This window comes from Cannabis sativa, chromosome 1 (assembly GCF_029168945.1).
Source record: "Cannabis sativa cultivar Pink pepper isolate KNU-18-1 chromosome 1, ASM2916894v1, whole genome shotgun sequence".
NCBI lineage: Eukaryota > Viridiplantae > Streptophyta > Magnoliopsida > Rosales > Cannabaceae > Cannabis > Cannabis sativa.
The window spans coordinates 4,430,612-4,457,552 of record NC_083601.1 but is presented as its reverse complement, the minus strand read 5'-3'; the positions used below and the strand labels follow the sequence as shown (position 1 = coordinate 4,457,552).

General features: G+C 33.1%; 2 protein-coding genes across 5 annotated transcripts; one reads left to right on the top strand and one right to left on the bottom strand.

Moving 5' to 3' along the window:
* The first annotated feature begins 3,683 nt into the window (after positions 1-3,683).
* On the top strand, positions 3,684-7,806 carry LOC115706279 (3-hydroxyisobutyryl-CoA hydrolase-like protein 3, mitochondrial). Of its 3 annotated transcripts, XM_061102868.1 has the most exons (11): positions 3,689-4,056; positions 4,357-4,458; positions 4,641-4,727; positions 4,902-4,954; positions 5,693-5,827; positions 5,925-6,021; positions 6,264-6,393; positions 6,498-6,676; positions 6,830-6,957; positions 7,038-7,139; positions 7,480-7,806. In XM_061102868.1, the coding sequence occupies exons 1-11, from the start codon at positions 3,801-3,803 to the stop codon at positions 7,579-7,581; spliced, it is 1,371 nt and encodes a 456-aa protein (XP_060958851.1). In that variant the 5' UTR covers positions 3,689-3,800; the 3' UTR covers positions 7,582-7,806. The 3 variants fall into 3 exon arrangements, with proteins under 3 accessions (XP_030489732.1, XP_030489730.1, XP_060958851.1); XM_030633872.2 differs by lacking the exon at positions 4,641-4,727 and having other exon boundaries at positions 3,684-4,056; XM_030633870.2 differs by lacking the exon at positions 4,902-4,954 and having other exon boundaries at positions 3,684-4,056; positions 4,641-4,705.
* Positions 7,807-20,045: 12,239 nt separating this feature from the next.
* Positions 20,046-23,342, bottom strand: LOC115708330 (nudix hydrolase 20, chloroplastic). 2 transcript variants are annotated; one of them, XM_030636570.2, is made up of 9 exons: positions 22,572-23,326; positions 22,417-22,481; positions 22,145-22,331; positions 21,907-21,987; positions 21,535-21,660; positions 21,301-21,380; positions 21,062-21,177; positions 20,777-20,897; positions 20,046-20,350 (listed from the first exon to the last, which is right to left on the bottom strand). In XM_030636570.2, the coding sequence occupies exons 1-9, from the start codon at positions 22,854-22,856 to the stop codon at positions 20,281-20,283; spliced, it is 1,131 nt and encodes a 376-aa protein (XP_030492430.2). In that variant the 5' UTR covers positions 22,857-23,326; the 3' UTR covers positions 20,046-20,280. The 2 variants fall into 2 exon arrangements, with proteins under 2 accessions (XP_030492430.2, XP_060958844.1); XM_061102861.1 differs by lacking the exon at positions 20,046-20,350 and having other exon boundaries at positions 20,838-20,958; positions 22,572-23,342.
* Positions 23,343-26,941: the final 3,599 nt, after the last annotated feature.

Here is a 26,941-nt window from a genome sequence, read left to right as displayed (position 1 = left end):
AGATGTTAGAAAGACAACTACCACGTGAGACTGTAGAGAGGCGCAATAGAATGTTTGAAACTCGTTGGCATAGGACAGGGTTAAGGGGATAGTCCAAGCTGTATGCTTGGTACACTAGGCCATGTTTTCCTGAGTGACATCGTAAGCCGCAGGAGGTGCTTTTGTTGAAAAGGAAGCTTGTTGGCAGGAGTGTGGAAGTGATGCAGGGACCGTCAAATCTTTGTTAGTCACGACAGAGGTCGAGAGTTGATAACTGAGATGGGTCTAATTGGGATAGACATGGAATGCTTCAGTTGCTACATGTGTGTGTCAAGATGGGCGCACATGGAGACCAAGGGGGCAGATGCCGCAATCGTCAGAGGACGATTGTACTTGGAAGTGTTCGCATGCGAGTTGTATTTGATCCATATGGAAGCGCGAGGCAGTTGGGTTGAGATGTGTTGGCTTGTTGAACCGCCAGAGGGCGTAAGTCACACAAAGATATCGATAGAGACGCGGAGTTGTGGAATAAAGGCATCAAGGAAGCCAGCAGGGCTGAGAAGACCGAGCGCAAGCGTTGAGATGGCGCTAGAGTTTGTGTGGAGGCCAGAGGGCCGTACCAGTGAGACTTAGTAGTCATGTGAGCCTGCGAAGGTCGAGAAGGGTGCTAGAGTTTGCTTGAAGGCCAGAGGGCAGCATTATTGGAACTTAGTACACCGTGAGAGCCAGAAGGGCGTGATGCAAGTGTGAATCAGTTGGATGGTTGAGTGGGAAGTTAGTGCATGCATGTGGAAATCGACAGGGGTGCTAATGAGATAGTTGACTCGAGAGTCACATCCTGCGGGATGCACTTTTAGATGACATGGTGTGCATGAAAAGTTGGACAGTCAGACATTTGCGTGTGGGCATGTTGTCGAGGACGCCAACAGATGAAGTGGGGGAGAGACCTTCACGGTTCACTCAACAAGACTAGTTATTCATTACAAGCATCGAGATGAGTATCATGGAGATTGATTGTTGTTCAGGATGTAAAGTCAAGAAGACTCAGGACACAGGCAGAGCCAGTTATCTAGGGTGAAAGTCTGCTGGACTCAGGTACTAAGATAACATCATGGCAATGTTGGCCTAGGGTGAAAGTCAGCAGGACTACAATACTAAGGCAACATTGAAATGTCGAGGGGCGAAGAGTCAAAATGATCGAGGCATTAGTGCAACATCTTCATCAAAGTGAAATGTGGAATGGAGGAACCGTACGCGAGTATGCGGTTAGCTTGCGAGCTATATCTTGAGGGATATTCCTCTAAGAGAGAAGTTGTTTCCCAAGTTGAAGTGGGGAAGCCCACTAATTCATGTGTTTGAAGAATCGGGGTACTTGTTCAGTTTTGGTATGTGAATCCAGAGGGAAACACTACAACAGATGGTTTGTTCAGGGTGAAGACTTGCATGATTACTGCAAGCTGCAGATAGACAATATGCAAGGGCGTAGACTGAGATCAAGACTGAGCTAGTTTGCGGCATGTTATGGGCATGTTTTGTGTTTATGGGAACACTGGTGTGGTATGGGGCACTGTAAGCCGAATGGTTCAGAGAACATATGCCGATGGGAGATAGCGGATTGGGATGACTTCAAGTCTTAAGAGTAAGACTGGGTATCATCAAGTTTATCGAAAGTTAGCGAGTCATCGGAGGATGCAGAGTTGATTTTGGGGGATAAACTTGTGACACAATTTTGGGAGCCGACACAAGCAGGAGCTCAGAAGAGCAAGTATGCAGTGGGTCAGTGGGACCTTTGCATGAAGCCGTGGGTATGCGGTTGGGCCGGAGGGCAATGTTGTCAACTTCGCGAAGAAATTGGGTGCAAGAGTGCACTTGGTGCTGCATTGGGTGCAGTTGGCTTGCGAGCCTCGTCCAGGTGGGACGCACCAAACTTTATCCTGCGATGAGTGTGTCTTGCTCGATTGCCATCAGGAGGATGGTGCGCCATAGAGTTGGCATGTGAAGTTTCCAGAGGGACTTAGCTTCAGTGGAAGCGTGTTTTGTAGGTGCCGTTGGGAACAGTTGGTTTGCGAACCTCACCCCGAGGGGTGCACCATACTTTGTCCTTGTCGAAAGAAGTATGCATTGGACGATTGGCGAGTGAGCTGCAATCAGAGGATGTGGTAGCTTCAGGGTCAGTGTTGCAAGGACTACTTGGTTGACTGGAGGGACGTCGTGATGGACTTAGAGGAGTTCATGTTGGGAGAAGCGTGGGGTAAGCTTAGGAGTCGAGATCAGGGAGATTTGCCTGCGGTCCGTCGATGAGGGCATCGGCATGTTGAAGTGGGGGAGAATGTTACGTGCAGTCTATGATGGCACGTTACAAGCTAAGTGATGCACACAAGTTGGCCAAGTGGTGGTCAAGTGGTGGCGCATGATGTGGTGCATGCAGGTGGCATGCTGATGCTTAGTTTGTATGCAGTGGCATTTTCGCAAATATCTTCAATATTGTCCGGATCGGGACGGGACTTGGTATTCGCCATTTATTTGGGTCTACAAATAGAATGGTGCAATCGGTTTGGCGAAGCTAGGTGATTTGGTATATGGCGCTTCCCATATGTCTACAGAGCAAAAATCATCTATGTTCCTGGTAGAAGGCTAAAAGCTCAGAATGCTCTTAAAGGGGGTACCCTGGTGTCAGCTCTCCACCACCCCTTGCACCTTTGTGCTAAGTGAGCTACTACTAGCCAGTGGGGACTAGTAGGGCGGGCATATGAGGACCACGAGGGGACTCATATGTCTCCATGAGTTGGAGTACTCATGGACATTATCGGGCCGACCCGGTAGTGCGTCGAAGAAAGCTACCAGAGGTTCAATGGTACGTTTCCCTTGGCTTGTCGGTATGCCGCTTGCACGGGACGTAGCCTAGATCCTCAAAGAGACGTCGTGGTGCGCCTAGGCCACGAGTCTCAACACGAGATGACACGGGTAGTCATTCGTGGACTAGTTTGCATACACGCATGGGACGGATGCACCATGTTGGAAAGGGACAGAGGTCTAATGTATGCAACTAGTTTGGTGGCTTGTCTTGAGGGCCTGATAACATGCGTGGAGGCATGGCGCCTTGAGGATTGGTCCATGGACGTATGGGAGTCCTTGGGCGACGAGGGAGACTATTCGGACAGTATCGAATGGGGCATGATAGAGGCGTTGGCACGTTAACTTGGTGTTGGCATCTTGCCACCCATGCTACCTTGGTCACGAGTGACAAGGTGAGCGTCGGTGTTGGGATTTGTCTTACCATGGTGGGAACCTATAGACAGTGTGAGTATCTTGGCTAGAGAGCCTCGATGCATGAATGCACTCATGGATGCTTGCGAGCATGACTCGGTGAGAGTTGTTCGAGAGACGGAAGTGTGCACGAGGCACACGGTCGCGCGAAAAATGAGCCCATTGTTACTCGGATGGTTAGAAGGCTGACCTTGGCTTAGAGAAGTCAAGGTGTCGCACGGGTGTTCCGCTGCTTGAAAAGGTGAGCCCGTGACACACCGCACTATTTTTTGCGGTGCAGTTTTGCGGGTTTTTAATTTTGTGGTGCGGGTGCAGTTTGGGAAATTTGAAAAACCGCATGTGCGAGTTAATTTGAAAAAATAGTCAAATACCGCACCACCCGTATCGCGAACACCCCTAACAATTCTTATCCATTACATTATCATTCTCATTACATTACATTATATCAAAGCAAACACCACCTTCAGAGAATAGTTTGCGAAAACGAAAAATTGAGAGAAGACAATAATAGAACATAACATAGGTTGGCACAAAAGAGAAAGGCATGCTATGCAATGCAAGGGTTGATAGGAGCCACTACCCAAGCCATAGCTTTCTCCAAAGCATCAATTCGCCATTTCAACTCACCTACTACTCATAAACTCCTCAACCCTTCTCTTCTTCATCTACCCAACAAACCCTTATTCTTCAACCTTCGAACCTTCGCCATAATGGCAACCCTCGACAACTTCGTCAACGGAAGCGTTCACCCGAACGGCGTCGCCGTCATCACCCTTGATCGTTCCAAAGCGCTCAACGCCATGAATTTAGGTTTGATTTTTTATTTTTATATATATTTTCATTTGCTTCGATTGATACACTGTATGTGGTCGAATTCGGGTTTGAAGCAGCTTTACTTTGTCATTTTCCTGAGTTTAAGTATCTGATTGATTGTATCAATTTCTTGTGTAATTCGAGTAGTATGTGCATTATCTTGTTGTAGTAACCAACATCTGAGTGTGAGTAGGTTTGCACAAAATACAATTTCATTTATTTGCAATACACTACCATTTGTGTTTGATATATTAGGATTTGATTTAGAAATGACCTTAAAATTGTTTATTTATGTAGAAATGGATGTCAAATACAAAAGTTATCTTGATGACTGGGAATCTGATCCAAGGGTGAAATGTGTTCTGGTCAATAGCAGCTCGCCTCGTGCTTTTTGTGCTGGTACGAGTAGATAAATGATTCAATTTCCTTGTTTGTTATAATTTCTTTCAGTTTCAGGTTTGTTGTTTAGTTTGGCACTTGATTTAATGCTATTATATTAGTATAACTTTGCTTGTTTCGGGAGAAATGTTTGTTCCAAATGGATGTGAGAATTTCAGGATGACCAATCATGACTAATGCAGGTATGGATATTAAAGGAGTTGTTGCTGAAATTCAAAAGGACAAGAACACTCCTCTTGTTCAGAAGGTTTCTTCACGACACTCGTTTAGTTTAGTAGAGTTCTTGTTGGATGCTAGTTTGATCATTGTATAATTTATTCTATGTACATTGATTTTGTACTGTTTCCTTGAATAGCGATTGGAAAAATATTAATGATGCTCTTTGTGTGTTACTTGCCTAATGGAACTTCAATTTGATAATCTAGATCTTAGTTTATCTGCAGGCGGTGATGTGAAGAAGATCACAACTAATAAACAACTGTCAGATATAATTGAGGTCTTGTTGTGTTCTTCTAAATCTAATATTATGGATTCATAATTATTTTACACATCAATAATTAAACTTATACGATAATTATATGACCGACAGAGGCATATACGTTCTAATTTTCTTGACTTGTGCAAAATGGTTTGGGAAGTTCTGGTTCATTTATCTATAATTATTTTTATTTCTTATTTTTCCTAGTATTCATAGAAAGAAAGAAAATACATGCTCATGCAATTTTAGTTCTTGATGTATCTCTTCTGCCAACTCCATGATTTACTTGTAGTGTAAATGAGTAGTAACTTTTTTTTTTTTTTTGTATTTTAATTGTCATAGGGAGATAACTTTAATCTTGTATAATTAGAAGGAAATTTAGAAAGATGACTGAACATGCAACTGGGTTTTGGTTCCATTGTTATTCTTGGTTATCATTATTTTTCTGAATGGGGGATCAAGACTTTGACGTAGTAATAAAGAAATTATTTTATTTATCTAACATAATTGGCATCTATAAAATTTTCCACTCTGCATGAGCGTAAATACCTTTTATTTTATCTGTTCATTTTCCAGGGATACTTCATTCATAGTTTAGTATACCTGGTAAATTTGTTTGATGATTTTCTTTATGTTTTTTTTTTAACTATAACTTGAATCATTAGTATTATATCATCTGTTTTTTTTAGCCAACATGACTCAAAGGTTATTGAATTCCAATACCTGCTGATTTGCTTTTGCTGTAATACTTTGCAGGTTTTTCAAGCTGAGTACTCTCTGATATGCAAAATCTCTGATTACAAGAAGCCTTATATAAGCTTCATGGATGGTATCACAATGGGCTTTGGGATTGGTCTTTCAGGTCATGGTCTCTATAGGATTATAACAGAGGTACATTTGCTTTCATATGCTGAGGTCATATAATCCTTATAAGCTGCAATGTCTTATGAAATTTCTCTAAATCTGACTTCTTGCTGATGTGCTCTAGAGAACACTTCTTGCTATGCCTGAAAATGGAATTGGTTTGTTCCCAGATGTGGGGTTCTCATATATAGCAGCACAAAGTCCGGGAGGAGGAGCTGTTGGTGAGTTTTTTTTTAATTCTGAACAATACTTTGTTTACATTTATTTAAGGATTTGTTTAGCTCAATCATCATATGAAATTTCCAAGAAACAAAGAGTACATGGAGTAATCGTTAAGTATCTATGGAAGCCCGACCAGTTACATTATCTGTGCTGGTGTTAATGAGAAACAGATTATCAATTTCTTGTTTGCTTTGCTTATCAGCTCTCCTTGTTTTTTAACTTTCAATATTAATGTTTCTAGGTGCTTACCTTGGATTGACTGGAAAAAGAATCTCTACACCCTCAGATGCACTATATGTAGGGCTTGGGTCACATTTTGTACCGTCTGGAAACTTGGCTTCACTAAAGGAAGCCCTTCTTTCAACAAACTTGTATGTTCCTGATTTTTAATTGCAAAGCTATTACCATGTGCATTGCTTGGAATTTTTTCATCTTCAGTTGTTATCATTCTCTCACTTAACCTTCTTAAGTACAGTTCTGAGGATCCACATCAAGATGTGAAAGAACTTTTGGGAAAATTCGGTAGCAACCCCGAGGCGGAGGCTCAATTAAGTTTGCTTTTACCTCAAATAATATCGTCTTTCGGTTCAAATAAGTCAGTTACTGAGACAATTGAATCACTGAAAAGTTACCAGCAGAGTTCAGATGAAACTGGTGAGTTCCAAATTGCCATTTTGTTTGTCAATATTCAAAGAAAGCTGTATAATTTACCCTGAATTCAGACACTAAGTGCTGGGTTGTGAGTTTTCTAACTTTGGATTGTGTTTTGTTTAATCATCCCTGCTGATGTTCATGCTCCTTCTGCAGTAGTGGAGTGGGCAAATGAAGCTCTTCAAGGGATAGCTAAAGGTGCTCCCTTTTCACTTTGCTTAACACAAAAGTACTTCTCCAGAGTTGCATCTGCATATGGAAAAAGGGAGAATGAATTATCTTCGGTGAGTTTAAATTATGTAGCTTTATTATTCTATATCAACTAAGATTATCTAATGTAACTTTTACATTTGGCCTTGTCCAGCTTACTGGTGTAATGAAAACTGAATATCGCATTGCTTTGAGATCTTCTTTGAGGAATGATTTTGCTGAAGGTGTTCGAGCAGTGTTGGTTGATAAGGATCAGGTATTCATATGATATTTAGGAGATTATTTTTCTCTACTTGTTAGAAGAATGTGAAAACAAGGTTGGTAGAAATTATTTATCTACATGCGGCTCTCTCACTCATTATAGTGGAAGGAAAGCAAGTGCTTTACTGATGCAAACCATTTTTACAAAATTGTAATTTCTTAGTTCTTCTATTGAATCTTGATTATTAATCCCGGTGTTGCTATTGTGTCTGCATAGGTGCCAAACCATTATGTCTTTTTTTTTTTTTTCCTTTAAGGAGAAAAAATTTGATCATATTTTACACACCGAGCTGGATGTTTCAACTGCTGCTAAAATAATTTGTTGATTCTTTCAGAACCCCAAATGGAACCCGTCGACGTTGGAGGAAGTTGATGAGAAGGAAGTAGAAGGTGTGTTTGAAGCACTGAGCCCGGGAGTTGAGGAACTGCGTGTTTGACTTACGTTAAAAAAATGCTTCGTTTTGTTGGTAATAACTAGCATGGAAAGGCAATAATAGACTTTTAAATGAATACATTTTGGTACCATCTTTTTATTTTCTTTGCAAATTGCAATCCCTCGACAGTGAATGAACTTACACATAAATAATCTTTATCACAACCTAGTGTGATATTTATGAAAAAGTTTCATGACGATATATATATACATATATATTTTCTGGCTAGAGAGTTACTTTTTTCATCAAAGTTGGGACGGAAATGGGACTAAATTGGATTAGGTACATATGATGGGTTTGGTATTAGATTGGACTATTCTTTTTATTATAAATAAAAAGTCAATGAAATGAAATGATGTTTTAAGAATAAATAAATAAAATTTTAAAAGTTTGGATTTGTTATGAAATAATATAAAATAATATAAAATAGATGAGAAGAAAGAAGAAGAAGATGAAGAGAGAAAGAGAAAGTGAATGAGAATTTCTGAGTTCTTTATTCCAATGGAGTGAACTCCTATTTATACAAATACAAGAGTGAGATATTAAGAAACTAAGAAAAAGGGAAACTAAGGAAAAGATGAATGTTGATTACAATTAATGACAATAAATAAAAGATTTGGACATCCACATAATTAATAATATTTATAACACTCCCCCTTGGATGTCCATAATAGCTGCCTTATTAAAAATCTTGCTGAAAACTTGGTCAAAGGAAAAAGAGTATAGTGTAAACTAACTCCCTCCCCCTCATTTAGGCATTTGTGGAGATCTTCTAATCGACGAATTTCGATCTTGTCTGCCGTCTTCTCAAATGTTGATGTTGGTAATAACTTTGTGAATAAGTTTGTAAGATTGACACTTGATTGAATATGTTGAACACCAATATGCATTTTCTTGAAGCGTATAAAGAAGAATTTCGTGAAATGTGTTCTAACTCTATCTCCTTCAATGTACCTCCTTTTGGTTGAACGATGCAAGCAGTATTATCCATAGAGAATTGCTTGGGTTGATACTTCTTTATTGAGTGCAATCCATATGTTTCCCGAATATGCTATGTCAATGATCTCACTCACACACATTCTCTACTTGCTTCATAAAATGCAAGTATGTTAACATGATTTATAGTTGCCTCGTTAAAAACCTTGCCAGAAAAACCCAGTGGGACAAAATCTGAGCTAAGGAAAAAAAGAGTACAATATATATTTCATATTCATAACTATTTGCAAGTTGCCTCGTTAAAAACCTTGCCAGGAAAACCCATTGGGACAAAACCTGAACTAAGGGAAAAAGAGTGCAACATGAATATGTCTCCCCCTCATGCACATATGATCCATAATTCTTTTGGTGATAATATATCTCATAAGATTATTGTTATCACTTTTAAAATATCACCATATATATCTTTGATCATATATTTTCTATAACTCTTCCAGAGTATGCATGGACTTCTAAATTATAGATGAGGGGTTTGTGGAACATTAGTCTTTATCCAACTAATTGTATCATTCATGTGTGTACACAACTTTGTTCATACGAAAATTTAAAATTTCAATTAGATATGAACATAACACATTAATGGTACTACAAATTTTCATTTGTGACAATGATGGTACTCCAAGACCATATATTTATTCCATCTTGTTTTATGATCTTAATTTCCATATCAAATGATCATATATCTATAATTCTCGATACATATGAAGTACTTCAGGACTTCAATACTAATGAACAAACTTTATACATTAATATTTCTCGAAATACAAAAGAAATAAAAGTTTGTTCTTCAATTAATCAAAAACTCTTCAAGAGTCTATCACAACGTATACTTTACGTATTTATATTGCATAGACAACCATAGGTATTTTTCAAATAATAATTTACTTACATGTCTTTATTTCATACAAAGATCTTTGTCATATAGTGCGCGCGACTTTGAATTTATATCACTTAAGACATGTATTAAATTATTCTAGAATTTTTAGATAAGGCTTATTTCAAATTCTCACTATATTAGGAGCTCCAAATAAATAACCTTTTGTTGCAACATTTATGTGACGCTTATAAATCCTCATAAAATATATTCCAGGCTATAATCAAATCATGATTATATTTTCTCAATATTTAAGCCTTACTTCAATCAATCTCATGTCTATGCAAGCTTTGTACAACAATTCATTATGTACAAATACATATATGCAAATTTCTCATTAGAAATATTTATTTGCACACCCTACAGGTCTTACTTCACTTTATGTGAGTAAATTTACTGGATTGCGTCATAATATTTTGGCCAAAAATCAAAATGTATGTCGATGATTCTCGACAAATCTAATACCATGATCCTTGCTATCTCATGTTAGTTTATTGCATATGCAAACATTCAATATTTATTGCCGACAAAAATTTCAATAAATGATAATTTCCTCCCATATTGACATAATTTATAGAGATCTCTTTAAATTACATATTTTTCAAATATGTTTATCATTTATAGGTACCTATATAGAATCACTTCAGGGATTCAATTATGATCAAATGTGTTATGTCTAACTTCTCTTGGGAGTCTTTTCGAGTACCGTTTTCATCACGGTTATCATTTTAATACTTTATAACATTAAGGTATCTCCATGAGTACCTCTAGATTTAACAACTTCAGGGCAAATCAAATGAACATTTATTAATAATTTCTACATTGTTCATTTACGCTTCAGGCGTTTTCAACTCATTCTATCTCAACTTTGAATAATATTGATTTGCAGTTGGTATATATCATTTTGAACTATATTGTTCTTATATACTTTGTGCAAGGATCATTTTTCAAAAATTATCATCATCCCAACTGCTTCTCTCCCCCTGATCGAGAGAATTTTTAAAAATTGTGATATCTAATAATATTAATATACTTGTAGGGATTTCAGTATATCACAATGAATCAATATTTGTTTAAACTCATATATACTATATGACATTGAACTTCAGGTTCAATAAACTTCAGTTTCAAGTTCAATCATTATGAACTTAATTCATTTATAAGAATGAGTCATACGTGTATAATTAGAAATACATAAATTTACACATTTTGTAAATGCATGATTATATAATCTTATCACATCGATAAGAAACTATGCAATAAAAATCTAACAATGGCTCAAGATTGTTAAGAAAATATAATTTAAATATTTTCTATGTGCAAATATATGCACATTCTTCTTTTGAGCCTTATAAATAACAATGAGAAGAATCTTTTGGTTCTTCAACAAAATTTAGTCAAATTCTTTGACAATTTATTGCATATGATTGATCATGTCAAAATAATTCAATTCATGAACTTCAGGTTCACTATAATTTGTATTTCAATGAAACTTTCAAAATGTAATGTAAATTCATTACAACATAATCATTACAAGTTTCATTTTTATATACACGAATAATATAATTATATTATTCTCCAAAACATATACACTCTTCAGGAGTCACTATTATGTTTATCAAACTTTATATTTCTTCAGGAATCACTATCATCAATTCAATGATGTGTATAATGTAAAATGTATATGACAACTTCATCATGTTGTTATAATGGTCAAATAGATATAACCATAATATATCATTCATGTTTCCTGGTATCTTTTTAACAAGTCGTCTAATTTATTTAGACTATTCATCAGTCTAATTATCATGACTTGATATATTACATATTTAAATGTACAACTAGTACATATAATAAGTCATCTCTTATTACTTTCATAACTAGATAAAAGTTATACATCTAGGTACATACAAAGATGTTTTACTACTCAAAGTAGCAATTCTATGTAAGAGTATTTCTTCAGGAAGCTTTTCAAATAATCATTTTGTGATTCTTTATCACTTTGATTATATTGGATCACTAACAAATATTAGTAAATTATATATCCACTTTTGGGAATATGCAAACTGAATTATATAGTAACTATATATATACATATCCTGTACTAACAATAGTTTGAAACTATTGATTTCAAGAAATAATAAAATATGTATATATTAATTTGCTTCTGGCATTACCAATATATGTGAAATCTATATTCTTTGAAATAGAATTTCATGTCTATTCATTCTCTTTAGGTAATGATATTTAAATATTCTAAATGTACAATAAGTTTGTACAATTCACATTCTATTAAATAATCAAGTATACTTTTATCTTGACTATAAGTGTGTCCGTACTACAGGTACGCGACCACTATTATTCAATTCCACACATGATATATAGATTTCATGCACTTTGATTGTGTGTGGTATCTCATCTTTTGGTTATTTCCAATTTCTTCTAGAAATATTTGAGTAGCAAACAATGCCATTGATTATTTAAAATCATTACATTCACTTCGGGGAATGACGTTGAACAAGTAGAACATTATTATAAATTTCTTAAAAATTTATTACTTGTTCATATATAAAAAGAAATTACTCAGCAATTTCTTTAACAATATTTCAAAGAATATATGAATACAATTTTTGCATAATCTCCAAGATGTATGCAAAATTTGATCTTTAATATATGTCACATGCAATAATTTTCAACATTGCAAGCAATAACAGTGTATAATAACATGACTAATACAAACAATCTTTAAAAGTAGTTGACTTCAATTCGTATCATTCTCTGCAGGGAATGATGAACAATAAATACATGTCTCATGTATTTAAATAACATTAGTCATGCTCACTGTTATTCTTATACTTTGATGTTTCAATGCAATTTTCTTAACATTCTTTTTAGGTATTCAAAACCCACTATAAAATTGCATCAATAATAATCATTTTTAATGATTCTTTAGTTGTATTCACATAAATACAATCATTTTTTTTCTTCGATAAATATAAAACATTTACTTCAGGAAATGTTTGTCAAAATCTATATCGATATTAGATTACTTTTCATTGTCCTCAAAGAATACAAGAACATATATATAAATATGTATTCATCTCTTTCATTATATATCCATCAACTATATAATGAATATTACGTTTGCATAATCTTCAGGATATATGCAAGATTTTATTGAGGACGCATAATCATCAGGATATATGCAATATTTTATCGAGGATGCATAATCTTCAGGATGTATGCAATATTTTATCGATGATGCATAATCTTTAGGATATATGCAATATTTTATCGATGATGCATAATCTTTAGGATATATGCAATATTTTATCGATGATGCATAATCTTTATGATATATGCAATATTTTATCGATGATACATAATCTTCTGGATATATGTATAATTTATATAGATTTTCTCTATCATATCATAGGCACACATATATTGTAAATATTATGAATGATAAGAACATAATATATATATATATGAAATCAATAATTAAATATATAAAAATATATACATACATATATAATATATAGATATATAGATAAAAAGAAAAAAGAAAACAAAGGATTCTTGAAATTGTTTCAGTCAGATAAGTATATATATAAATATATATTTAGTGTATCATGACTTTGAAACAATTCAAGAACTTTAACAAAATACTTACATTGGGACATAGCATAGACTCATGCTTGAAGCTTGGGCAGAGACTCGTGCTGATAACGTGTTATGAAATAATATAAAATAATATAAAATAGATGAGAAGAAAGAAGAAGAAGATGAAGAGAGAAAGAGAAAGTGAATGAGAATTTCTGAGTTCTTTATTCCAATGGGGTGAACCCCTATTTATACAAATACAAGAGTGAGATATTAAGAAACTAAGAAAAAGGGAAACTAAGGAAAAGATGAATGTTGATTACAATTAATGACAATAAATAAAAGATTTGGACATCCACATAATTAATAATATTTATAACAGGATTAATATTTAAATGATAAAAGAAAATTAGAAAGGATAAAATTGGCATTGTCTTTTTTATCTTTTAATTCAAGACATTCTTTCTTTAATATTTATATTTTGAAACAGGAATCATTCATTAGATAAACAATCAGTATTCAGTACATTAGGATTTGGCATGTCTAGCTTCACAGCAATGACTATCACATAGCTCTAACCTTCTTATGCCTAATCTATATTCTATAGGTCACTTGGTTGGCCTCTCCAATAATCCCACAATATTATTTACGCTGAAACATAGTCCTAATTTGATACAAAAGACTATCTATGTCTCGACAACCCACATCAGCACAGCACCAATTATCAACTGCACTACCTCAAGGCAATAAAATTCAATATGAACTGATTGCCACATGAACGGATTGCTAGCAATTCTGTAGTCAGTGGAGGAACATTTGTTGGTAGGACCTGAGCTTCCACCATTAAAACAGTACCTTGGGCATCTCTCACAACCATTTCGAAGCTTGCTCTTCCTAGGCTATCATTCACACCCGCATCAACATTGATTTAGTGTTGTCTACCTCTGGGCGGTATCCATTTGACAGCCTGAGGTGGAGATAGAGCTGCGATATTCATGAACTTACCACACCATTCCACAATGTCAATCGCTTTGGGTTTGGAGCCCCATGTATATCAGCATTCCTTATATACCATAGTTGTTAGGAAATAATAACAAAAAAATTCAAAGGTATCATCAAACCATTCCTAGTGTAAGGTTGTCAAAATATCTACGACACCCTCGTTAACAAATGTTTAAGCTTCTTCCACACACCACTTTGTTTACAAACATCTGTAACAGTCTGACATATGCATGATACTCTTCTCTTGCTCATTATTACATCTGTTGTAGCAAGAACTCTCAGAGACCTTTCACTTAAACATCGTAGCATTGGTAGGAATCCATGAATGGCTTACCCACTAGAGAAAGTGTTCGACTTTCGGAGGGATTGCTTTTCACCACGCTTCCAAGCTCTGTGTAAGAGTAAGGTCATCTTGTTCTTGCATTGTGGCAGTCATAAGGCATCCGCTCTTCACAGAGTATTCTCCATTTTTAGTGTAGTGCCACAAAACTTTGTGCTCAATTTCTCACCCTCCACTTGGAATACTGTGAATCAAAACTGCATCATCCCCATTTAAATACTGCTCGAATAAAATCTTCATCCCATGAACCATCAACTCGTTTTGAATCTATGACATACAATATTTCAGGTAGATGTGGTTTATCATAGATTTTAAAACTGATTGGGTGTGGTAACCAAGGGCCTTCCAACACTCTAACCTCATTCCCACTTACGACCCTCCATCTATAAACCTGTTGTATGATTTCATTTCCCCACATTAGATTTCTCTACAAAAATGAGGCCTTACTACCACACTTGGCTCCCAACAACCCCCGATTAGAAAGGTACCTCTCTTTCAGGACACGTCTAAACAAGGATTTAGGGAGTCTAACACATCTCCATATTTATTTTGCTAAAAAAGCTTGGTTATAGATGCCTGAGTCCCAAAAACCAAGTCCCCCTTGCTCTTTGGGTTTACACAAGAGACGTCATTTACACCAGTAGATTTTATTACTTTTTTCTAAAGAACCCCACCAAAATCTTGTAGTCATATTCGATGGAGGCTGTTGATTGTGCCTTTTGGTAACTAAAAACAACTCGTGGTGTATGTGGGAATTTCTTGAATAATCTCTTTAATCAATATTCCTTTCTCGCTACTGCAAACATCAAGTAAATTTACTGAGTAAATTTCTTAACTTATTAATTCCTCCTGACTCTACTATAGATTCGAAATTATACTCTTGATTACATAGAACGCTCTACACACCAAGTATAAATATGCTATAATTTGTCCATTGTTTCAATCACAGCAATTATTGATACTTTATAGAAGGTTTACATCGAGTATGGACAAAATTACTATTTTACCCTTCAATCTATTTTTTTCTTAAAATACTTAGCTACTTGTAAATAATATTTCGATAAACTAATATAATCACTGAAATGAGCGCTCTATCATTTATCGCGTTAAGACAAACTCTAAGAAAAATATTATTTCACTTCTAATAAACATAGAAGTTATAGATGTCCATATCTATAATTAACACTCGCACTCAATTACACTACCGAGTTCCCAAGATGTAAGTATTAGGCTGGTTCTACGGTAAGTTGGTAACGAACAAGTTAAAAAACTCATGTAATACATTTGAGGTAGAGCTTAACCATCTCAGGATTGAGATCAACTGATCTATGATCAACTAAGAGATATTGACTCAGAAAAGATATAACGATAAGTTTATGATATCTTTTCTATTGTTAATATCGGTCCAGTTCGATGTATAGCCGATACATACGATGCTAGTATACTTTACTAATACCCTGAAAAATACATTCCACTTATCAAAGTGTAAGCAAACCCCATCGTTTATATCACGTTAACATAAATCCAATGCATTGATAAATCATGAAACTAAATAATTTGAAGCATATAATCATAATTACTTTCTACTTTTATGATATTACTGTAATTGTGAATAACTATATGTTCAGAATTTAATAGAACTTATATATTAAACATGTAATTATATATAAACATGTGAACAAAGTATATGACTAGATCAAGATATAATTTTTGATATTTATTGAAAGTAAATACAATTACGCTGAATTGGATTTTATTTAAGGTATAAAATTTCAACAAAAACTAGATCTAAACAAGGGGTAAGCAAAAAAAAAACAAAGAAGAAGAAGAGTTAGAGACCAAAAACGAGAACGATCAACACCATGGCCCTCGTTCAGCTTTAGCTTTGGTGATCCCATTCAGATCTGGGATGCAGGTCTCATGAGAAAGAGAAAGAAATTCTAGTTTTGGGTATTCTTCAATTAAGTTTGGGGTGTACTGTAATATCTTGAAAATTATGATTATGTTAAATTAGACATATTTTATTAAATATGTAATTATATGAATATTAGAGTAGGATTATACTCTTACTTGAGCTAATTATGAGTTAATTAGTAAATGTGGAATAAATAACTAATTAAACGTAATTTATTAATTACGGAGATTTTATCGGAAACATGTGGGTCTTATGTATAATATTTTTGAAATAAAACATTTCCGGGTATGGCGACAATGGAAACTCTATGGGTTGGTCAAAGATGTCATGACGACAATAGAATAAGTTATATTGGAATTGTACTGGGCTAGTTTAGAATGTTGAGTTATCAGTTTAGTTAGGATAGCTAGTAGTGACCGAAATACCATTGGATTATGAATTAGCTTATATGTTTAAAGGAGGGTAAAATCATCTTTTGCTAAGACTATATCTTTTTTTTTTTATTAGAAAACCTAGAATTTATTGGGCTGAATTTAATTTGTTTTATTTGATAAATTAGATGATAAGGTTAGATAATTGATGAAGTAAATCAAAAATTAAGAAAAAGTCACAAAACCTTCTTTTTCCTTCTTCTTCCCTTCGACAGCCCTAGAATCCAATTGAAACCAAATAAATTTCTTCACAAATCAATCCATTTATAGCTGAATTAGCTAACCCTAGCAGCTGTGCAAGCTTGGAGGTAAGTTCTTCATCTTTTCTCTTTGATTTCTAAAGTTATAGGCTAAGTTCGTTTGGGTTTTTGTATGAAATCGAGGCTATAGGTTTAATTGAATTTAGTGCATGATTTCTAAATTTAATTCAAGGTTGTTTAAGTTTGAAATTGATATTTTCATGGCTGTTAGGTTTAATTTGAGTGAATTGAGTTCAATAACTCAGAAATTCACTTAATTATGGTGAATTTGTAATTTTGAGGTATTTCTAAGTTTTGAGTGTTGAGATACATTGTATTTGTGGTATTAAGTTGTTATGGATAGTTTCATTAGGTTCGGAGGAGATTTGGCTGGATTTTGGTTCGAAACTAGAGTTTTCCATTTTTGCTGCAAGAACTGGTTAACCTGTTAGCCAACAGGGGAAACTCTAATTTTTTTCAAAATTGGTTATTTGTTTGGGTTTTTTTTTTTCAGAACTTAGTTTAGGGTGTTTTATCGATGTTTAGGTTATTTCTAAACCCGTATCGATTAGAGTTTATCCGATTTTAATTTTAGGTCCTATTTCAGGATTTGGTTAAGTTGTTTACCGAGTTTTATTGTCGTGACATAGGACTCGGGATCATCAAGTATTATCCCGCTCAGGACCCGGGATCTATTTGATTTTCCTATCTTTTCATATTGGGTAGGAACTGTTTCATATTTGCTCTGCAGTATAGCTGAGGACCTGACACTTGTATCCTCTTTATTATATGGGTTTCCGTAAAAAAAAAAAAAATCTATTTTTGCACTTTCAGTTCTTGGTCAGGTCATTCTCATCTATTTACAAAGAGTTTAGGTGGCGTTTGGTTGGAGGTAATAAAATGGAATGGAAAGGAAACAATCTTCATTCCATTCTTTTGTTTGGTTGTATATTAAAGTGTTAAAATTTTATTCCAATGGAATGGCCTTTCCACCATTTTGGTGGAAAAAAAATTCCATTTTAAAATGGAAGAAAAGACCATTCCAATGTATGATGATAAAAAATTTAATAATTTTTTTATTAAATTTTTTTATGCATTTTAAATTTTATTCCATTTCATTCGTATTTTTATTCCTTTTTTTATATTTTCATCTCTCCCAACCAAACGCCACCATAATTTTTAAAAAAGGCAATGAATATAAGAGCACTTATTAAAGCATGTGAAAGGTTTTCACTTTTCAATCAATGGAAACTCAAATTATCACCAAAAAAAAGGCTAATCAGTCATTTTTCCCCCCCAAACTTTGACATGTACTAAATCGTGCCCTCTGAACTTTTTTAGCTGTTAAAAATTCCTCCCGAACTATTGAGATTGTTAAATTTAAGGATTTTTGTCTAATTTTAGTAAAAAAATTCTAACATGTAAGAAAGTTCAAGGGGCATGATTTAGTACATATCAAAATTTGAGGAGCATGATTTGGTAGATATCAAAGTCTGGGGAGCATGGTTTAGTACATAAACAATCACTGAAACAGTAAAATTGAATGAAATTCACAATGTTAAATGTTCAATTTGATTTGTGCTATTTAGGTTACACTCTTCCCAAGCACTACGCCAGGATAGAGTACTGGGTCCCCTGTCCAATTCAAAAAATAATTTTTGAATTATTTATTTTAAAAATTGGTTTTTTAATTAATTAATTTTTTATTATTTAATTATTTTTTGTGTGAATTTTTATCTTAATTACTTTACAAAATCATTTTTTTTATCTCAAATATCTAACTAGTTGATAAATATACAAATTTGTTATATTACATTTAAGTTATTGTGTGTTATATTATTTGTATTTATTTATTTTGTTATGGAACCGATTCTTTTCATATTTATGTCTCAATATTTTTTAGAATTGATCCCCACTTTTTTTTAAAAAAAAAAATTATAATTGATTCTGTGAGGTATTATATATTAAAAAGTATTTTGTTGTGGAATTAGTTCTGTTTTTAATTTATGTTTCAATGTTTTAGGAACTGATTTCCTCTTTTCTTTTAATTGTAATCAGTTTGAGTTATTGCGTGTTACTTGTTTTTATTCTTTATGTTATATAACAGGTTCTATTTTAATTATAATCGGTTTGAATTATTTCGTGTTATTTGTTTTTATTCATTATGACACTATTATAGAACTGTAACTATTTTAATTATGACTAGTTTGGGTGATTTTGAGTTATTTGTTTTTAATTATTATGTTACAGAATCAGTTCTATTTCAAATATACCCGATTTGAGTTATTTTGTGTTATTTATTTTTATTGTTATAGAACCGATTTTATTTTTATTTATATCTGAGACATTTACTTCTAGTGTCTTTTCCGGTGACGGTGACTTTTCCGACGATGATGACTTTTTCAGTGACAATAACTTTTTTGGTGACTTTTTCAGTGACAATAAATTTTCTGGTAACTTTTCCAGCACTTGTGACTTTCCCGACACCGATGACTTTCGAGCAAAACTTATTATTACAAATTTCATCAAATTTATTTATTATTATTTTTTTTTAATATTTTAAACTTTAACTATTTTTTAATACTATATTTTTTTACATTATTTATTTATACCTTATAAAAATAAACTCTATTATACTTTTCCATATTTACGAAAGAAAAAAGAACCCATTTTTATATGCTCTGCCTGTGTATCTTCTACAGTTCCTTTTTTCTTTTCCAAGAGGAAGTTCATGTTATAAAGAAAATTTAATTAAAATTATTATACAAAAAAGAAAACAATTAGATATATTGAACGATGTCTTTTCACTCTTGATACTCTCCACATCTATACCTAACCAGCTCCTGTCTGTGTCCACAATGTTCTTAATCAACTCTAACCAATTTTCATCTTCTTTATTTTTTTAAGAGTTAAAATTACAGAAATTCTATAAGCTGCGGCTTCATAAATGTCTTGTACAAGTAAAACAAAGAAAATTACTAAAAGACTATTTTTTTTCTTTAATATAGAAAAAGAAAAACAACTTGGTCAGTTTTGATAATCCTTCATGTATAGGAAACAAAGAAACTATCACTAATTTCATTTTTTTTTCGTCCATCAAATTTATTGAGAACCTTCACTTATGGCTGAGGAAAACCGTGGTAACAAAAGATAAAAATGTAAAATTACACGGTAGCCATAGTAGTTTATTTTGAGGCCCTGAAGATCACTGTCCTAAGAACAAACAATGTATAATTTTACTACCAAAGAAATCTTCTCACTTTCTCATTCCTATGATAATATTACCTCGTACCAAACTGTATCTAAGAGTAATCTCCACTTCTCAAACTCTGCAGTAGATCCAAGTATCCATAATTTTCCGGACGAATATAGCTGGATTAATTAGAAAGTTAAACAAACAAAAAATATTAAGGAATATACTCCAAATTTCTGTGTATTTAAATAATAATGGTGCTGGTAAAGCAAATTTGTTATACTCCAAATGCACGTATTGATATTGACAATAAAATTTTACACTATGAGCCTGCTAAAGAACTTCTTGTGTAAAAAACATTTGTTACAATCATTACACATTTAACTAACAATAAAGGATTTTTCTCCTAACACAACTTTATATCTTAGACTTCCGAAAAAACACATATGAAATAATATCAGGGGTGAACAATGGGTGCACCGTGCACCAGGTTAACTCTGGCCATTGTTGTAGGTTAGAAAAAAATATAGAAATAATATAGAATGCAAGCAAGTTTGATGTGAGAAAAAAAAAATTAGACAAAAGACAGAGAGAGATGGAAATACCCATGTCGAAATAGAAAGTCAATGATGACAAGACAGCAATTTGGCTTGAAAATGGATGTCCTACGTATGACATTCGCAACATGTGCCACAGGAATCAACTTGAAACTTTCCACCTCGCCATCTGCCACATACAATTTTTATGCCATTTCAGAGGAAGAAGCTCTTTGCCTATAGTTATAATACTTTTACAAAGAAGATTACTTCTATAAGATTCAACCTTCAACCTGATAAGCATATAATTAACCTTGCCACTACTAAATTGAGCTGAGGTCCTAGAATGTCTACCTTCATTCTTAGGTATAAAACTTTCGGGAAGTTTTAAATCATAGCAAAACAAGACATCCCTCTTGTATCTGTATCCATCAATGTCCATGTACGAAACAGCACCAACTGATATAGCACTGCAAGAGAAGCACTTCTGAACCCATGAGAGAGACACTAACAGATATATTTACCAACCAAGAAAACAAAGTGATCAGTGTTTAACAAGATATTTGATAATTTTATGGTTAACAAGGACTTGCCTGCTAGAAATGGATTTGGGTATTCCAGCTTCTTCTTGGCATTCCTTGACCACATTCTCCCCACATGCAATCCCATGAGGCTGACATTTTACCATGTTGAATTGCATACATGAAATTAATATCTCACGCTACAGTATGCACACATATTCAATGGAGAATAACAATATTCAATTGACTTAGAGCAAAGACATTGTTATCGAATTTTCAAATACAAAGTAATATTTTGATACAAACCAGTCCTCCAGCAACAAGATGATCGAGCATTCCTGGGAAGGTAGATTTTTCTTGACTTCTCTTCCCAATCCACAGAAATTTCTCTCCTTCTTTCTCAACATAACCATTCATGTGAATTCCATAAGCCTGTTATCGCAAAAGCACTAGAAAAACACTGGTTACACATTGGAAATGTGATCAACAATATAGTCAGAAACCACTTGCAACACCCTAGTTAGTATATTGGTCGCATATTGATTCCCTTTGTGTATTCATTATTGTACCAAATCACAATGGATGAAATAGAAAGAAGAATAAAAAACTTGAAAATCCATGGCTCAAGAAATCATATATGGTTTTTACATGTATAATACCAATGCCAATAAAGCATACCTTTATTCCAAAATAAGGAGCAGCTGCACGTTCTAATGAAAAAAGTGGCGATGCACCAAAAGAAGAAATCACTGGGTAAAGCTGAATAAAATCAACTATAATTAGCTAAAAAACACAATGATCTTCACAGATGTTTTGCTTTAATCACATTGAAACAACCAGCATGGCAATTATAATTTTTCATCTAGCCAAACACAGAATTGGTGTCTATTCAAACTCAACTAGCTCAAAGCAGTACCTCATTCCGAATACCAGGAAACTGTTGCTCCCCTAAGATCTTAACTACTTCTCCTACTGCTCTGGTCCTGTCCTCTTGGGTCTTAAGCGACGGATGCAATGTCACCGTCCCTCCATGGAAGCCATCATTAGAGTTATCTGGTAAGAATTTGAACACTTTCTGGAACTTCCTCAAATTCTCAGCAAAACTGAACCAAATTTTAACGGTGAAATTCACAAACTCTTTGAGCACGAAACTTCTTCACTAACTTAGAAAAAAAAAAAAAAACTTACCCATTATGAATATAACCAATTATTTGATTCTCAATTACAAAAGGCATAAACATGAATCGCATTTCCTGCAATCCAAGCTTGGAATTAATCAAAAGAAAGAAAAAAAAAAGATTGATTGGAATGAAACCAAGAAAACTCGAGTTAAAATAGCTTACTGATCCTCGATTGCACATTTTAATCTTTTCAAAGTAGCCATTGAGATCAGTAACGTCGTCCGAATCCGAAATACTTTGGGGTTGTGAAAGTCGAAGGACGTCGTCCCAGGTGAAGGTAGCAGTGGTTGATAATGAGCGAGGAGGAGAAATGGGTTTGGGTAAGGAATTTTGAAAAGGAGAGGGGATTCGAAATGCCGTCGTAAGAGTTGTGCGAGCAAAAGCACGATAAGGGGTCGGATGAAAATGAAGAAGATGAATAATATTGCAGGCCATGGCCATGGCCATTAAAATTCACTGCTACTGTAAGCTTGAAAGAAAATGTAGAGGACAGTCTAATTTTTGTTATTGATTGAACAATTAATTACATTCATAAACAGATTAGCTTTTATATATACAGACTAAAGAGTTAGCTTGGAATAGAAATTTAGTTACATTCAACTAACAATACAACACAAACTAATTCCTATAACTAACTCTAGCTAATCCTTTTTACTAAAAGCCCCCTCAAACTAACACTATGTTTGGTATGAAAGACAGAAAATAGAAGAGAAAGAAAATTAGAAGGAAAGAATAGAGAATTTATTAAAAAACTATAAATTTTATTCAACTAGACCAACTCGACCTCAATAATATTAGCAACATTAAAAGAGAGTTTAGACTTTGAAAAAATATAAATGAAATGCTTTAACCATAAAGTGAGCAACCCAATTAGCAGATCGTTTGATAAAACATAAAGATACATCACTAAAAGAAAATAAAAGATGTTTACAATCATCAACGACACCATCAAAAGTGGATGATAAAATATTCAAATTTCTAACAGCTTGTTCCAATGTCAGACAATCAAATTCGATAATACTAACACCCGAGAAATCATGCTTCAACCACGAAAGGACTTCCTTGAGAGCCACAACTTCAACAATCTCGGGAAAAACTTGCCCAATCAGCAGTCCCAAAATTCCAACCACGAACCGACCCTGGTGATCCCGAACAACCCCACCAAAACCATGCCTTCCCTCCTAGTTTCAGAGTGTTAGTAAAATATTAATGCAAATACAATTTAACTTTGCAAAAACTTAAAAACTAGAACAATATTTTTATGTACGTGACTCTAGATGAATTTGAATTTTCTTTGTTATTCGTGATTTGATATAAATAAATTCACCATTGAAAATTTAAAAAACAACGTTAATGCAACGAGAGAAACATTAGCTATTGTATTGATACTTTTTTTCGGTTTATACCTGATTTGGATTGATCAAGAACTCCATATCCATTTCAGACAAATCTACATTTTATGAATCTAAATATTGATATTAAGAGGATTAATTTTCTGTGATTTTAATCGTAATTCAGGGTTGAATTTTAGTTTTGAACCAGCTTTTCTACCTGATTTTGCATAAATCTAAAATTATATGTGTTTGGATTTCTTACGGTCTCGCCGAAATTTACGGTAATTCTCTTTCTGGCTTGGTTTCTTTTTGGTTGGCCTGCTAGTTTGGTTGCTGGAAGCTGTCGTTGTAAAAGAAAGTGGTTTGTACGTCTGAATGGTTAAAGCAAGAGGTAATTTTGTTGTTGGGGTGTATAAATATTTATAGGACTTGCCAATGTATTTGTGTAATATTTTTTCCATTTTAGTATATACATAAAAAAAGCCTAAAAAATTTTCAAATGCTAAAACTGATAAGAATGTATAGGTGCACCCTTTTAGGGAGATTCGTAGATTTTCTTTTTTTTTTGAAACATTTCTGTAACTATGAGAAACATATTCTCATATTTATGTATAAACTATATATATAGTATAAATTTATATATACTAATTTAATTTAGTAGCCTTGTTATTAATTAGTTAATCTTATTATAATTGTATCACGATTTTATTATGTTATTAATGGATTAATTTTAGTCATCGTATTAAATATCAATTTTTGACCACTAATGTATTATATTAAGCTTTTATGATATTATTTTCATAATAAAAAAACATATTTTGTTTAGTTTTGTAAAAAATATTTAATTATTTTGAGAAATTGTTCATTTTATTTTTTTAATAGACATGTGATATTATAAATAATAAAGATATATGTTAGTAAAAGAAAAATATAAATTAATTATAAATATAAAATATGTTTATAACTATTAAAATTATTTGTACCTTTGTCTTTGTTTTAATTTTAATTGAATACATACATAAATTATTAATTCATTATTGTTTATTATTTTCATTAAATAGTTGTTAAAATAAATATATATTTATAATAAATTATATACTATAATAAAAAACTACTTCTATTAAAATGTTTATTATTTATTTAATTTTATCTTAAAACATGTTTATTTATTTTTATTTTTAAAAAATAAAAACAACTTATATAAATCGAATATTTTATAAGAAAATATATTATAAAATAAACATAAATTTGTGATAAATCATACTAAAATCGATCATAAATATTTAGTATGTTTATAGTGTAAAACTGTTTATTTTTTTAATAAACATATTATATTATTATTAAAAATTCTAAAATATTATTATAATACTACATTTATATCATAAATATAAATTATAATAATTTAAATATTAATAATGATATTGTTATATATAAAATATTTGTAAGTATAATGTTGATTTTGGGGTTTAATTGAAATTAATGCTACTATTTCATGGGTTTAATGAGATTTTTTTTTTTTGTTATGTAAGAAATCAATTTGAATGTCACTAATATAATTAGAATCATTCACATATTTAATATCAATATGAACTGTTCATTAGAGTTAGGGCATCATAGCACCCTAGTAGGAGCGGAAGACGATTTTTTTTCCTTTCCTTGTGGACATGATTACTATTTAGTTGTGCTTGATTAGTCATCGCATGGCTCTTCTTCACACTGATTTCAATCCGATTCGTCGACTCTATTGGATGGATATCAATACCTTATACTGATCATGGAAGCTAGTGTGGGGCGCTTGGTTCTTCTATCTAATCTACGCCATTCCCATATTTTCTTTTAGCAGCATGGGAAAGAGGCCATGTGGGCCCGCTAACAGATTCGCTCATGGAAGTACGCTATGATGATCCAGAGAAACGTGTGGTTTCTAAACCCATTGAGATGACCCAAGAATTTTGCTATTTGGATTTTGCTAGTCCTTGGGAATTAAGGGTAGTATTATATATATATTTATAAAAATTTATTTATAGTAAGTTTACGTATAATATTATTTAATGATTAATTTGTATAATTTTATGTAAATATATCTTCAAATATATAAATTTTTAAAATTATTTTTTTTCACATTTTTTGTAATTATGTTATTTTTTTAATGAAAATTATATTATTTTTTTTTTCAAGCAATAACAAATATCATTGATAATTTTAAGAATTATTACATAAAAAATATAAATTGACACTTTATATACAAAAATACTTTCATAAGGTAAAGATAACACTTATACCTTTTATGTGATTTTAATTACCAAAATACTACTTACACTATCACTTACACAATCAGACGATGGTTGCAGTTGCGCGGTGGTTGCATCAGATGAAGGTTTCAATTAGACGATGCTTGCAGGGTGGTTGCTAGGTAGTTGGCCGAAGGTTGCATCAGACGAAGGCTTTAATCAGACGAAAGTTTCTAGGTGGTTGCTGGGTGGTTGGCCGAAGGTTGCATCAAACGAAGGTTTCAATCAAACGAAATAACTGTTAGCAAAATGTTTATGCAACTAAAATGCAACTGTTGTGAAACATTAAAAATCAAAATAGTATTTCCACGTACGTAACTCTATCTACGTGTCTCTTTATGATTTAATATGAACAAATTCACTATTAGAAATTTAGAAAACAACAAAAATACACCAGGATAAATATTTTACTATAGTATTGATGTATTTTTTTAGATTATACTTGAGTTGGATTGTTTGGGAACTCCAATTCAACTTTTTTGAGATCTGCCTCTCATGGATCTAAAAATTGAAGTCAGGACATTAGTTTAATGCAAATTAAACTAGATTTCGAGTTAAATTTTAGTTTCGTAGTAGCTACTTTTTCTACACTTTTTTTTATGAATTCGAAATAGCCCCTGTTTTAATTGAATATGGCTGTCTTCTCAGATGAAGTCGCCGAAATTAATGGTGGTTCTCTTTCTGGTTGAATTTTTGTTTCGGTTGTGTTGGGTTGCTGCGTAGTTGCGCGATGGTTGCGCGATAGTTTTCCAAGAAGCATGGATCCTGGGTTGAAGGTGTGTGTAAGTGGTATTTGTGTAAATTTTTTTTTATTTGGACTATATATTTGTTTATTTGACCAGCTGGAAGTATTTTTGTAATATTGTTACTTTTTTTGTTAAAACTGAAAAAAGCCCAAATAATAATG